The following is a 13,699-nucleotide window of genomic DNA, read 5'->3' as shown; positions in this document are numbered from 1 at the left end:
CTCCTTCTCTTGCAGCAAGCAGCAGGGACTGGTGTGATCTTCACTCTCCAGATAGTGACGCCACTCCTTTTCTTCTACGCACGTGGCTCATGCAGAGGGAGTGACATCAACACTGCATCTGGTGGCAGGCTATGGGTGGCAAGCGGCACTGCCTCTGGTGGCAAGTGGCACATTCACCTGACAAATAACCCGCTGCCAAATTCCCCATCAACCCCGAGACTACATTACCCCCACCCCCCCCTCCCCCCATCTTTTTTGGGGGAAGGTGAGAGTCTGTCCCTGAATGGCAGTTTGGAAATGTGGTCACCCTACACCAGATAGGTAGTCAAAGTAGTGAGTGTTACCCCTTGTGCTGTATAGTTTACTTTGTGTGAGGACAAAGACTGCCTAGAAATTGACAACTTATAGCCATGACACCTTAGAAACCCCCAAAAAACATAGTGGACATTTGCTAAAGTATCCTATGCTCAAATGTTGGCATCCTCCACTGTGGTGAAAAAATAATAGACAGCAGAGATACCAATCTACTTTATTGCAGGCAGTGCTGGTCACATAACCGAACGCCTAGAAATGTGATCAGGTGATATGTGCTGAAGTGGAGATCAGAGTTCACATTCACTGATATTGAGAGACGAGAGTTTCATAAACAATTTATATACAGTATCACATTAAATTACTAAATTGGGTTTACACTGTTACATTTATTTATGAAACATCTAAAATTAGGTTTTAATGATTGCCCATGGGAATATAAAAATAATTCTTTAGAATTAGGTGTGACAGTTGTCACATTAAATGTATTATATTGTAATATTGTCTAGCAAAATTGTAAGCAAACAATCTAGATTTTTTTTCTTGTGTGTTCATATGCATTTTACAAGGTCTTCTGCTGAATTTAAAATCCCTTTTTGTTTGCAGGGTGACATTGTGTCCTGTGCTGGCACATACATACATGTATGGAGTATAAATGGCAATCCCATTGTCAGTGTGAATACCTTCACTGGAAGAAGCCAACAAATACTGTGCTGCTGTGTGTCTGAAATGAATGAATGGGACACCCAGAATGTCATTGTCACAGGACATTCAGATGGAGTGGTTCGTGTAAGTACATGTTGACACTATTAATAATTATTATACAGAATTTATATATCGCCTAAAGGTGGACAGGGTAGGGGCTGACCGGACATAATGGGACAGATCGGTTAGTAAGGTGTATTCGTCTAGCTGCAGCATTCATAATAGACTGAAGAGGGGATAGCCAGTGAAAAGGTAGGCCACCGAGGAGGGAGTTGCAATATTCAAGGTGGGAGATAACCAGGAAGTGAATAAGTTGTTTTTTTGTGGTGTCATTTGTCAAGAAGGGGCAAATTCTGGAAATGTGGTGGTTAAGGCGGCAAAATGTAGCTAGTAATTAGATGTGGGGGCTGTAGGAGAGATCAGAGTCTAGGATTACACCCAGCACCTTGGGATGTATAAAGGGACCAATGAAAGTCATGGGGAGGGGATCAGGGAGGAGGAAATATTACAAGCTCTGTTTTAGAAAGATTGAGTTTGAGTAAGTGGTGTGACATCCACACTGATAAGTCGCTCGCTAAGTTTGTGATGCATAAGGAGATTGAGGAGGTAAGTTAAGAAGTGGAGAGATAGATTTGGGTGTCGTAATCATAGAGGTGGTATTAGAAGCCATGGGAGGTTATCAAATGGCCCAGGGAAGAGGTATAGAGAGAGAATAGGAGGGGCCCAAGGATGGAGCCTTGGGGTATCCCAACAAAAAGAGGAAGAGGAGCGGAGGAGATGGTGTTGTACGTGACACTGAACGTGTGCTGAGAACCAGGAAGGAGCAGAATCGGAGGCCAAGAGACTAAAGTTTGTTGAGGATTGGGTGGGCAACTGTGTCGAAGGCAGCAGAAAGGTCCAAGAGTGAGTATGGAGTACTGGCCATTGGTTTTAGCAGTTAGTAGGTCATTGGTGAGTTTTAGTAGGGCAGTTTCAGTGGAATGTTGTGGGTGGAAGCCAAACTTTAGGGGATCGAGAAGGTTGTGGTCAGTGAGGTAGGAGCTCATACGGTTGTGGACAAGGCGTTCAAGAAGCTTAGAGGCAAACAAGAGCAGGAAGATGATGGGTCTTAAGTTCAAATTCAATTCAAAAAGGTGATGTCCATTGAGGGTTTTTTTTAAGTATGGGGATAACTAGTGCATGTTTGAGCGGGGAGGGAAAGGTGCCAGAGTAGAGGCAGGGGTTGAAGATGGAGCAGCTGTATAAAAGGCTTATAGAGGTGGGGCAGAGGAACGGTAGCACACTAATCTTCCCAGTGAAGGTGGGGGTCAGAAAAAGTATGACCATTGGAAGACAGACAGTCAGGCTCTCAGCACAGCCAGAAAACTGTTCATGCTGGGATGGATGAGCTCTCATGCTTAGTGTGGTTAGTTTGAAATGGGAAAGCAGAGTGAGACTGACAGAATAACCAAGGTATTTCAGACAAAAGAGAAAATACGCGAACAGGATACTTTTTAACGCAAGTATGTGGTACAACAGACACATATCAGAAATATAAAATGTTGGGGTAGCATATTCTTTATTATAAATAAATCTATAATTATATATCATTTACCCATCGTGTCTACTAACACACAATTGCCTTATTGTTCAAGTTGTGTTTTAAAAAGCAGAGCTGTATAAAAATCCAGAGCAGCTGAGCCAGCTATAAATCGCTTGCTATTGTTAACTTGAGATTTTTATAAACTTGGGCTGCCCTAGTATCTGATTGTCATAGAATACTTCACATTATTTCTCTTTTTATATATTGTTACTATATAGCTAAAATTACATTATACTTATGCTTGACCGACGGGATTTTACTTTGGTTTAGAAAGTTTCTGCGGGTGTTTAGATTTTTGCAAAATAACAGACACCAGCTGACTTTGTTCTCTTTAGGTATTCATTAAATATGAGCCCCTAGGAAGCTTTGTGCAAGGTTTCATGCTGCTCTACCCATTCCATGCACTGTTAAAGCCTTTCAAATCTTTAATCATTAATAGTATCATTGCCAAATGTTTAATATCAGTAAATTGGTACACCCCAAACATTGCAGGTAAAAAAAAAAAGGTGCATTTATAATCTTTTGTAGTATAAGCCTGTAAGGCTGGGTTCACACCTATGCAAATGGGATGTGGGTTTCCCTGCATCCAATTCGCATAGCAGGAGAATGTGACCAGCTCTCTATGGAGCCGGTTCACATATCTCCGGGGCGGCTGCGGAGTGCACTTCACAGAAACGCTGTGCGTCTTTGGCTCTGTTTCAGGGCCGAATTCAGGCAAAGATTCAGCCCTGATTCGTCCCTGAAACGGAGAACAGTGAGCAGCAGCTGCAGCATTGGGAACATGTTATATGAGCCACCCTAAAATCAGGTGGAAAATGTAACATGTTCCCAAAGGTGAACTTATCCTTAAATATGCATTTTAAGGTAAAAAAAACTTCCAGATGCGGCTCTCTCCCTTATTAACATTTACAGGAGTGAGCCTGATCGAGTGCCCCTATAGCAAGAGGCTTGCTATCAGGGGCAATCGGCAGTGGGGGAGGAGCCAGGACCATCGTCAGGGGACCCAAAAAGGGGGATCAAGAGCACAGAGCAGGAAAGTATCTTTTTCTTTTTTTTCTTTTTTTTTTTATTACAACCTTTAGAATCGCTTTAAAGCGGGTGTTCACCCGAAAGACAATTTTTAACATTAGATTGAGGCCCATTTTGTGAAGGGGAATCGGGTGTAAATCAATGCAGTACTTACCGTTTTAGAGAGCGATCTTCTCCGCCGCTTCCGGGTATGGTCTTCGGGAATGGGTGTTCCTATTTGATTGACAGGCTTCCGACGGTCGCATACATCGCGTCACGAGTAGCCGAAAGAAGCCGAACGTCGGTGCGGCTCTATACGGCGCCTGCGCACCGACGTTCGGCTACTTTCGGAAAATCGTGACGCGCTGTATGCGGCTGTCGGAAGCCTGTCAATCAAATAGGAACGCCCAGTCCCACAGCCCATACCCGGAAGCGGCGGAGATCTATCTCTAAAACGGTAAGTACTGCTTTGATTTTTAAAAAAACACCCGATTTCCCTTCACAAAATGAGCCTCAATCTAATGTTAAAAATTTAGTGTTTGGGTGAACCTCCACTTTAAGCTGTCCAGTAGTAAAGGTTTTGTACAGAAGGGTCACTTTATTGGCCACAGGAGAACAGTTGTTTCAGAAATATGTTGTATAAACTTTTTTTTTTTAACAAAGTATTTGCCAAATATAAATCTGGTTTATTTCTGATCTTGCTACGCTTTTCTTATAGTTTTGGAGGATGGAGTTTTTACAAGTGCCAGAGACGCCCGCTCCAGAACCTGCAGATGCCTTGGATTTACCAGATGAGTGCTCAGAGACACATTTAGGTATTTTTTCGCTGAATTTCTTTAGGATGCAGTCTTCATAATTTTGAGCCTATCAATGACAGAGACTGATCACCATTGTTTGCTTACAGGAACCGAAGCTCAGGATGATGAAAGCAGTGACTCTGATGTAGAAGATCAAAGCTCCAGTCAGGACACTGCATCAAAGGACAGCCAAGCTCAGCCTAGCAATGTTGTGCATCGAGCAAGGGCATCTTCTGCCAGGGCTGGCTTGGCAGCCTGGTCTGGAGATAGTGGATCCGAGGACTCCAAGCGCTGGTCGGATCAGCTGAGCCTGGATGAAAAAGATGGCTTTATAGTGGTAAACTATTCTGAAGGCCATTCAAAACAGTTCCCACAAGCTCAGAGCAGTGGCCAGACAAGCCAGCAGGAGGTCCGACACTATAACAAACTGAAAACGGGTAAGCAGTGCTTCTCTTTACCTATAACAAACTCTCTCCAGCAAGCACTATTTGAGAAGCACTGTAGATAGAAGCTGTTTGAATTTACAAATGCTGCTCTACCCATCCCATGCAGTGTGAAAGCCTTTAAAAACTTTCATCATTAATAGTATCATTGCTAAATGTTTAATATCAGTAAATAGTACACCACGAACATAGTGGATGCATTCAATGTAATGTAGAAAAGTTGCCTGTACCTGTATTCAGAAGTGCTCTGTGTTGACAAGTTCCCTTTTTTTCTCTTTGTTGCAGGATACAGATGGGAGCGACAGTTGGTATTTCGAAGCAAACTTACTATGCACACAGCATTTGACCGGAAAGACAATGCACATCCTGCAGAGATAACTGCACTGGGAATATCCAAGTGAGTTAAGAGGAATATCTTAAAGGATAAGTTCACCTTTGTAAAAAAATAAAAATAAATGCACATCTTTTTGCAGGTGTATAAAATGTGCATTTATTTTTTTACTATGGGCTTGCAAAGAATTGCACCAGCTATCAGCAGATTGTGGGTGCTTTGCAGGGTTCCTGCAGACAGTCGGTGTAAGCTGTCTGCTCATACCTGGTAAGAGCAGGAAGACTCAATGAACTACCTAGAGCAGGGGTCTTCAAACTATGGCCCTCCAGTTGTTCAGGAACTACAATTCCCATCATGCCTAGTCATGTCTGTGAATGTCAGAGTTTTACAATGCCTCATGGGAAGTGTAGTTCCACCACAGCTGGAGAGCCGTAGTTCGAAGATCCCTGGTTTAGAGCAATCAACAGCGCCATGATCATAGGCGTGCGCACAGGGTGTGCCAGGTGTGCCCAGGCACACCCTAATCGCCCTGTGCTGCACATATTCCCCCTGCTGCTTGGCTGCAGAGAAAGGGACTCCGGAATCTTTGTCCTCAGCCCCTTTCCCTGTCTCAAAAGTGAGATATCAGGGGTCTGTTTAGGCCCCTGGTATCTCACCAAAGCCCCCCAATGGTACTCCTAAAAAATTGCAAAATAAAAAAACTATTGTAAAAAAAAAAAAAAATTGTAAAAAGTAATAATAAAAAAATAATAAAAATAAACTACTGACAACAGTCCCTGCCCACTGACACCATCAACTGTTCTACTGACGCTGGCCATTGCCCTACTGCTATATATATATATATATATATATAATATGCATGTGTGTTTGAGTTTTGGGGTGCACACCCTAATGTTGTAATAGGCTGCGCACACCTATGGCCATGATAGTTCATTGAAAACTGCAAGCCGACAGCCACAAAGTTTCAGTACTCAGAACACTGTGAATGAATAGCATGGGCGGGAATGGTGGCTCCGTATATATATATTTTTTTTTAATTGTTACAGCCATTACAAAAGGTGATCTTATGCTTTTAAACCATGTACAGGCATGTAGATGATATTTTTGTAAGAGCTATTCGTACAGAGTGTAAAATAGGTGCTCGCTGGGGTAGGACCTTGAGAAACTTGCAAGCATTGTGATCATTCCCAGCAACATTTGTGCCAGCATCATCTTTTCCTCCCATAAGTGCCCATCCAGACACACTCTGATGTTATTGGAGTATGAACAAACCTTCCCTAACCAGTCATTTCCAAATACTGTCATATTTTAAAATCAAAGATCTTTTCAAGTAGACCTAGCATCTTGTTTTAGTTTTAAATAATTTCACTTTAATGTAAAGTGACTAATAACCTCTGTGCAAGAGAAAACTGGTTTGCATTTTAAAGCTGATCTAAATACACACATGAAATAAATATATGATGGCTGTTTAACCCGTCAGAGGATTTGTATTTTGTAAGTTCAGACCTGAGATTTACACAGCTCTGCTATACAGTATTGCCTGGTAGGCGAGGGGACCTGATCTTTCTCTGCTGCATTTTCACTTCAAGTGACTGTAAAGGATAGTAAAAAAAAATAACAAACATCTCTGTAGTTATCTTCTCTGTGCAATAATTGCACTGAGCAGCCCCAAACTACTGCTTTGCGGGTCCCCTGCTGCATCCTGGCCCCTGCCCTCTGTTCAGTGTCCCCATGGGAAGCCCTTTCCATGGGGGTACTCGTGCATGCTCACTCCCAAGCCCCACTGCTGCGTCCATTGACACAGGCAGCAGGACTCAACCCGGCCACCCGCTCCTTAGTCATTGGCTTTGACAGCAGTGTGCCCCAGCAAAGCTAGCGAGACCTGGAAGTGAGAAGATGTGCACAGCGCTGGATCGCATGAGGGCTTAGGTAAGTATTAGGGGGGATGAGGGGCAAAATCAATGCCTAAAAATGTTTTACCTTAATGCAAGGAATGCATTTAGATAAATGTTTAGGCTTTGGGACCACTTTAAGCTGGCCATTGAGGGTTCAAATATCGAGACTCGAGCCATGAATGGGCAAGACTGATTGTACCCAAGTTGATCGATCAATCAACTTAGGTACAACCAGCCTGTCAGATTTTGCGTGTGATTATTGCTCTAGGCAGGTCCCGCTGCCAAGAGAACACAATGCCTCTGCGGGAGGGATTCCCCCATCAAACTGTGGTTGCAGGAAAGAAAATCGCTCCATCTTTGGCCAGCTTTACAGGTCTTTTCCTTCACTTCCAACCTGTAACTGAACATGAAAAGGAGAAACTGCAAACTGACATCTGTCTGCATCTGCACTGTAGCAGACCTGACTGGCTTCTTGTGCAGCTTCTCCTCTCTGAACCCTGCTGTACGGGGACGGCAAAAGCGTGGTACCAAGTCTAGCTCACAGACTTGCATTGAAAAGATACATCTAACAATATATTCATTCTAGAACTGTGTTTATTTGTGTCTTGTATCTGCCTGTTTATCTCAAGTTGATAGTTTTGTGGGGCTTGCCCGTGAACAGCTGAAACAGATAAGTTGGCAGAATATCTGCCAGATTCTTTCTTCTGTATACACTGATGAATCCCCATCTGCAAGCTGTGCAATAGAAGGCTAGGACGGGTGTGGTTTGAATGTTATCAGCTATTAGTCATGTGCTATTTTCCTACCATGAAAACAACTTCCATGTGCCAAAGAGCTATTCAACACTTTTTCAATCTGGCTTCAGCAGTCAAAATGTTACTGAAACCCATGAGTCTTGGGTTTCCTTATCACTTCATTACTTATTCATTGTCTGTGTTCCCTGTAAGAATAAAGATGTATGCTCAGCTGCATGTAAAGAAGTGTTGTATCAATGACTTGCCACTCTACTGAGCTGCATGAGCGTAAAACCCTGTCAACTAATAGTGTCTGTCTAAGCAATTGTCCTGTGTACATTTCTAGCATTCTTGGTTCATGTATGTGTTAAAATTTAATCAAGATATATTGTCGCTCGTTCTGGATCAAAAAAAAAATGGGGAATATTAGAGGAGTAGTTACCTTGATATCGGTCATCTCACTAGATTCTTCTTTTTGACACTTCTACCCTTTAATGTACAGTAGCACCCAATATGTGGCAAGCTCCTCCTTACCTGTACTTGAGACTAAACCCCCCCCCCCCCAACAAAAAAAATAGGAAAAGAGCTGGCAGCTAGAGGTAGATGGCCAGAACATAACTTACAACCAGCTGGTGATTTTTAACAGTGTTCTCTAACTCGTTGTTCTGTTTTTGTGTCTACAGGGATCACAGCAGAATTTTGATTGGTGACGGCAGAGGGCGGGTGTTCAGCTGGTCTGTAAGCGATCAACCAGGGCGATCTGCTGCTGACCACTGGGTAAAGGATGAAGGAATGGACAGCTGTTCAGGATGTGCAGTGAGATTTTCCTTAACAGAGAGGAGACATCACTGTAGAAACTGTGGCCAGCTTTTTTGCCAAAAGTAAGTAATCTCTCTTCTAGCAAAATACCTTTCTTTGCCTTTTTTTCTGTAAAATGTCTCATATATAAGAATTCAGACAGTATATTCTATGCATAGTTTAAAAAAAACAGTGGTTTGTCTTTCTAGCAGTTGGCTGTAACGTGGCAACAGTCTCTACCATGAAAGTCTTCTGTATTGTGGAACTCTCTGACACAGAAGTCTCCTCTAATGTGGCCGCTGTTAAAGTGGATTTTTGGAGGAAATAAAAAGTCAAAATTTAAAGCGGATGTTCCCTGGAAAAAAAATGCCGGGCCGGAAGTGGGTGCAAATACCTGTCTTTAGACAGGTATCTGCACCCCCCCCCCCTCCCCCTGAAAGGTGTCAAATGTGACACCGGAGTGGGGGAGGGTTCTGATCAGCGGGACTTCACTTTAGGGTGGAGAACCGCTTTAACAGGATTGAGACCTTCACAGGTGTCTGCTTTGCTATGTGAACAGAGCAAAGGCACACAATGTACCAGGCTAATGGCTCAGATTGTAAACCCAATACATGGTGTAGTTCTATGCACTGTAAATCCAGAAAATGGAACTGTCCAGTTTAATTTAAATGAAATGGGCAGTAATAATGGAATGCAGTATTGACAACCATTTCTGATTTTAAAACAGTTGTAAGGTCCTTTTTTATACTAAGATAATTAACATGTTCTACTTGCCTGCTCTGTGCACAATGGTATTGCACAAAGCAACCCCCGAGCCTCCTCTTCTACAGTAATGATCCGCCCCGTGAACCTCCGCTTGCTCAGCGGGGATCGCTCCATTGGTCCCCGCTGAGCCGGCGGATGACAGAGCGTTCCCTGAACACTGTGCAGGGACCGCCCTGTCTTTTCTCCGCTCTTCCCTATGGGGGGGATCAGATGAACACGGACCGTCTGTCCGTGTTCATTCGATCCGCAGACGGAAGGAAAAATAGGGTTTTCCTCCTTCTGCAGAATAGGAGGAATGAGGAAGCGGGCGAGATCGGGTGTCAGCGGATGTTCATCCGCTGACACCCGCGATCTCATAGGGACCAATGTATGTCCCTTTTTCATCCGTACACGGATGGATGAAAAAGCGGACATACGGTCCGCAGGTGTGAAAGGGGCCTAACAGAATTCCTTGGGGACCCCCTGTTTACAAGAACTAGTTTGCCCATTGGAAGATTTCCCCTCTAGTACTTTTCTGAACACACTTTGAGCCCTGGTTCACACTGGGTACGATTTGGAACGATTTGAGATGCGATTTGACATGTCAAATCGCATCTCAAATCGGCAGCAATTGTCGGCAATGGCACTGTCCTAATCAGTGCGACGCCGCATCTGCGATTTCAAAAAGTAGTTTCTGTACTACTTTTTGCAATTTCGGGCCGCGATTTACATTAAATTGCGGCCGAAATCGCGGCCGCGAAATCGCGGTAAAATCGCGCATTTTACCGCGATTTTGAATTCGCAGCAGTGTGAACCTAGGCTCAATGATAATGGTAAATGGGACAAACAGAGGGTGAATCGCCTTAACGAGGGCACAAAGAGCAATACAAAAATTACAGGTGTTCTAATCCCTATCTACTCTATTCAAAATGCATTAAGGTAAAAACCTTTTTGGCTTTAGAACCACTTTAATTTCTGTTGGTTTAATTTTTTTTTAAACAGTTGGTTTAATTTTTCTAACTGTTAATGTGACGCGCCCAATGAACTATCACAAACTATGGCTAATAAAAATAAAACTTTATCCCTTTTATAGGTGCAGCCGGTTCCAATCTGAGATCAAGCGCCTGAAGATTTCTTCACCAGTGCGAGTGTGTCAGAACTGTTATTATAATTTACAGCATGAACGGGGCTCTGAGGAGTCTTCAAGGAACTAGAACACCTTTGGCCATCTTGATTACCACACAGAGCCCTTCCTTGTGCTATCATCAACATTATGAAATGAAACTTTGAACTTTAGAAGAAAAAAAAAAAGTTTACATGCAACCTTGAATCATGTTTTAAACACTGCAAGTAAAAAGGGATCATTCGGCTCACATACAAATTGTATTTTAAGTCACTGAAGAGTGGACTTTTGAGGACAATGGTGAGCTTTCAGACATCTATAAATATATATATAGTTCTGCTGCTATGTCTGCTGGCTGAAGAAAGCACCCAAACCAACAGTTCCTATAATTTCTTGTGTTTGTTTCATTGGGCCGCCCATCCTCTCAAGTAATCTCTTAGATAGCTTTCTTTGGACAAATAAGCCGCTTGCGAAGAAAAAAAGACTTGCAGTCATGTACAGATTATTGTAAATAAAATATTGGCCTTTTTATTGAAATTGCAAAATTGCCTGTTACATGGGACTAAAATTGATAAACACAAGAAATATATCATCGATATACCTTTTGTCTGTACCCTTGTTTTATTCAGCTTCCTTAAACATGTAAGTTTCCAAGATTTTCTATATGCCCCCTCCTGTGGCGCATTAGGGGTAATTTACTAAAGTCTTGGTACCAATACATAACTAGCTTGCACTGTGACTGCCAAAGAAACAGCGTAAAGTTAGATTCAGCTTTAGTAAAATGTGTATGGTTACACAAGCTCAGTCTGTGCATGTGTTTGGTTTTGGGGCTGTGCACTGAATGAGATAACACACCCTTACATGTTTTTACCTATATATGTATAATCCCTATGAAATATAGGGACTATGAATTTACCAGTATTGTAGATTCCCTCTTCCACAGGACACACAGCCCAATCTTGTTTGCATGAAAAAAAAATAGGATTTAAATGCCTTGAATGAACACACAGTGCAAAGTATGAATTTGTCCACAAGAAACAGTGCAGTGCTGTTGAGATTAGTGTTTTCTTTTTTGTTTTTTGTGTTCAATTCATTTTTTTTCTTCAGCAAAAGCCATATTTTAATGTGAGTGGCTGCTGAGGGTTTCTCTGTAATTTGTCCCATGAATGCAAAATTTTGCCCTCTTTGACCACAACAATTTTACTATGGTTTTTCTTTAGCCAATACAGCTTAAGATCATGTGTGTCTGACGCAACACAAGCCATTCTTGAATGCAGTAGTTCTGTGTATTATGTACAATTTTAAATTGAACTGGGCTGTGGCAAAGTGTTGCCGTATTTAACAATTTAAAAAGGGCTTTATTTAACTCTTATGAAATTAAAATAAACAAGCTTCAATACACCAAAAAAGCAATATATTGGGAATTAACATAACTAGCTTTGTATTTTAGCCATTATTTATTATTTTTCGTTAACACTGACATTTTAAATGTATAGAATATTTTTTTTAACAAAAATAAGGTCACCATTTTACTCCACAATTATTTAGGAGAGGGACAAGTGAGAAAACGTTTAGGATTTTATAAGGGAGATCTCCCTTAGTGAGAACAAATGCCATGAGCTATCACTAATGGGTGACTGCACATGTATGAATGTTTGCCTTCGAATGCAGGAAAGACTTGGCAGAAGCTCCGCAGCATTTATTTTTCACACCTCTGTTCTGCAGTTCTGGATAGTCTTGCAGTACAGGTTTTACCAGGTGTGTCACTAGCTTTCAGATTATTAGGCGGGGTGGTAATTTCCTACTGTTTCTGGAAGGCTTATAACTTGGAAATGTTATTCGCTTTCCCAATATGTGCAGGATTACCTTGTTGTGCTGTCAGTGTACGAGGCACAATAATAAGGGCAGGGAACAAAATTGGGCAGGGTATGGCCCTTTTTTTCTGTACAGAAAATGAAACATATGCATGCCTTCTTTTTTTTCGAACAGGACACAAGTCCTACTTTTTACACCCCTATGACTTGGCAAAGGTTGGTGTGACTTGCCTAAATATGGGCAGATTGGGTGGGACTTATTATTGGAGTCTGGGAGCTATATGTACTGTATATGTGCTGACCATCTCAAGGCAGTTTGCACCAGGATATTTGAGCAGTCTCTTGTCTGTTATAAATTTCATTGCCACTTTTTTCTGCCTTGCAGCTCGTCAGAAGCACCCATGTACTTTCCAGTGTACCTGTAAGATGTACTCTAGTTGTATTGTCATGCTTACCAATAGAACAGGCTTTGTATGAGAGGTCCAACTAGCAGAACACTACCAATAAATTATTTTGCACCTTTATGTAAAATAGCAGTAGCAGCCAAATTTTATTTTTGTTCTGTGTTATTTTGAAATTCATTTGATTTCAGTAACATTAAAAAAAAAAAATCTGTATAAAATATTTATGCAGTTAAAAGAAGCAAAAAAAAAACGTTTTTAGAAAGTATTTTTCATTTCAGCAAGTTTTGTTACTTGTTGCATGAGTAATTAACAAAGCTGACTTTTTGTGTCAGTGCGATGTATATTTTTTATTTTTTTTGTCCTGTTATTAATTTGTACGCACATAAACACAGCCATTGATTTACATGGCAGCAGAAGTTTGATAATAACTGGCTGAGGCTGGAGTGTGGAATTTTGTACTGTATTACAGTATGTTTTTTTGGTGGTTAAATGTTCACGGCCTGGAAGAAAATCTTATCTAGCGTGCAATCTGTATATCTGAATGTTCATTGTATATTTGTCTCCAATGCAAAAAGTAGAGTAACTCAATTACAATACATGACTAAATGCAATAGGTCAGGTACGTAAGTTAATTCTTTTTCATTACAAATAAAATACCTACTATTTACCACCAACAAAGTGGCTATTCTGTTTTTTTTATTTTTTTTTAACAAATGATGGTTTTTAAAAAATGTGTATGGAGTCTGAAATGTGTGGTTGTAAACATTGCAGATTTTCATGTTGTCCTTTTCATAGATTCAAACAATTGTAGAGCCGCACACCGCTATCCCATCAAATCAACAAAGCTTTATTGCACAAGCAGACACTCCACCCATGTCTTTTCGGATGCGTTTCGTCCTCTGCTGAGACATAGTCTTAGAGTAGGAGAAATGGGGAGGATTAAAGCATTTATACGCACGTCAACTTTCTCTACTGAAATACTTGAAAAAAGGAGGTGAAACACTTATGC

The 13,699-nt window shown here is 41.5% G+C and overlaps 1 protein-coding gene across 5 annotated transcripts in view; it reads left to right on the top strand.

Annotated features, from left to right (window-relative positions):
• Positions 1-13,368, top strand: part of WDFY3 (WD repeat and FYVE domain containing 3) — a 365,507-nt gene extending 352,139 nt beyond the window's left edge. For all 5 annotated transcript variants that reach the window (XM_040326535.1, XM_040326529.1, XM_040326514.1 and 2 more), the window contains 6 exons: positions 919-1,101; positions 4,326-4,422; positions 4,512-4,841; positions 5,133-5,244; positions 8,491-8,688; positions 10,443-13,368. In XM_040326535.1, the coding sequence (XP_040182469.1) occupies positions 919-1,101; positions 4,326-4,422; positions 4,512-4,841; positions 5,133-5,244; positions 8,491-8,688; positions 10,443-10,563 (1,041 nt within the window). In that variant the 3' untranslated portion in view covers positions 10,564-13,368. The remainder of the gene's footprint in view (positions 1-918; positions 1,102-4,325; positions 4,423-4,511; positions 4,842-5,132; positions 5,245-8,490; positions 8,689-10,442) is intronic.
• The last annotated feature ends 331 nt before the right edge of the window (positions 13,369-13,699 follow it).

This window comes from Rana temporaria, chromosome 1, assembly GCF_905171775.1.
Source record: "Rana temporaria chromosome 1, aRanTem1.1, whole genome shotgun sequence".
NCBI classification, from domain to species: Eukaryota; Metazoa; Chordata; class Amphibia; order Anura; family Ranidae; genus Rana; species Rana temporaria.
This window is presented reverse-complemented; position numbering and strand designations above follow the sequence as displayed.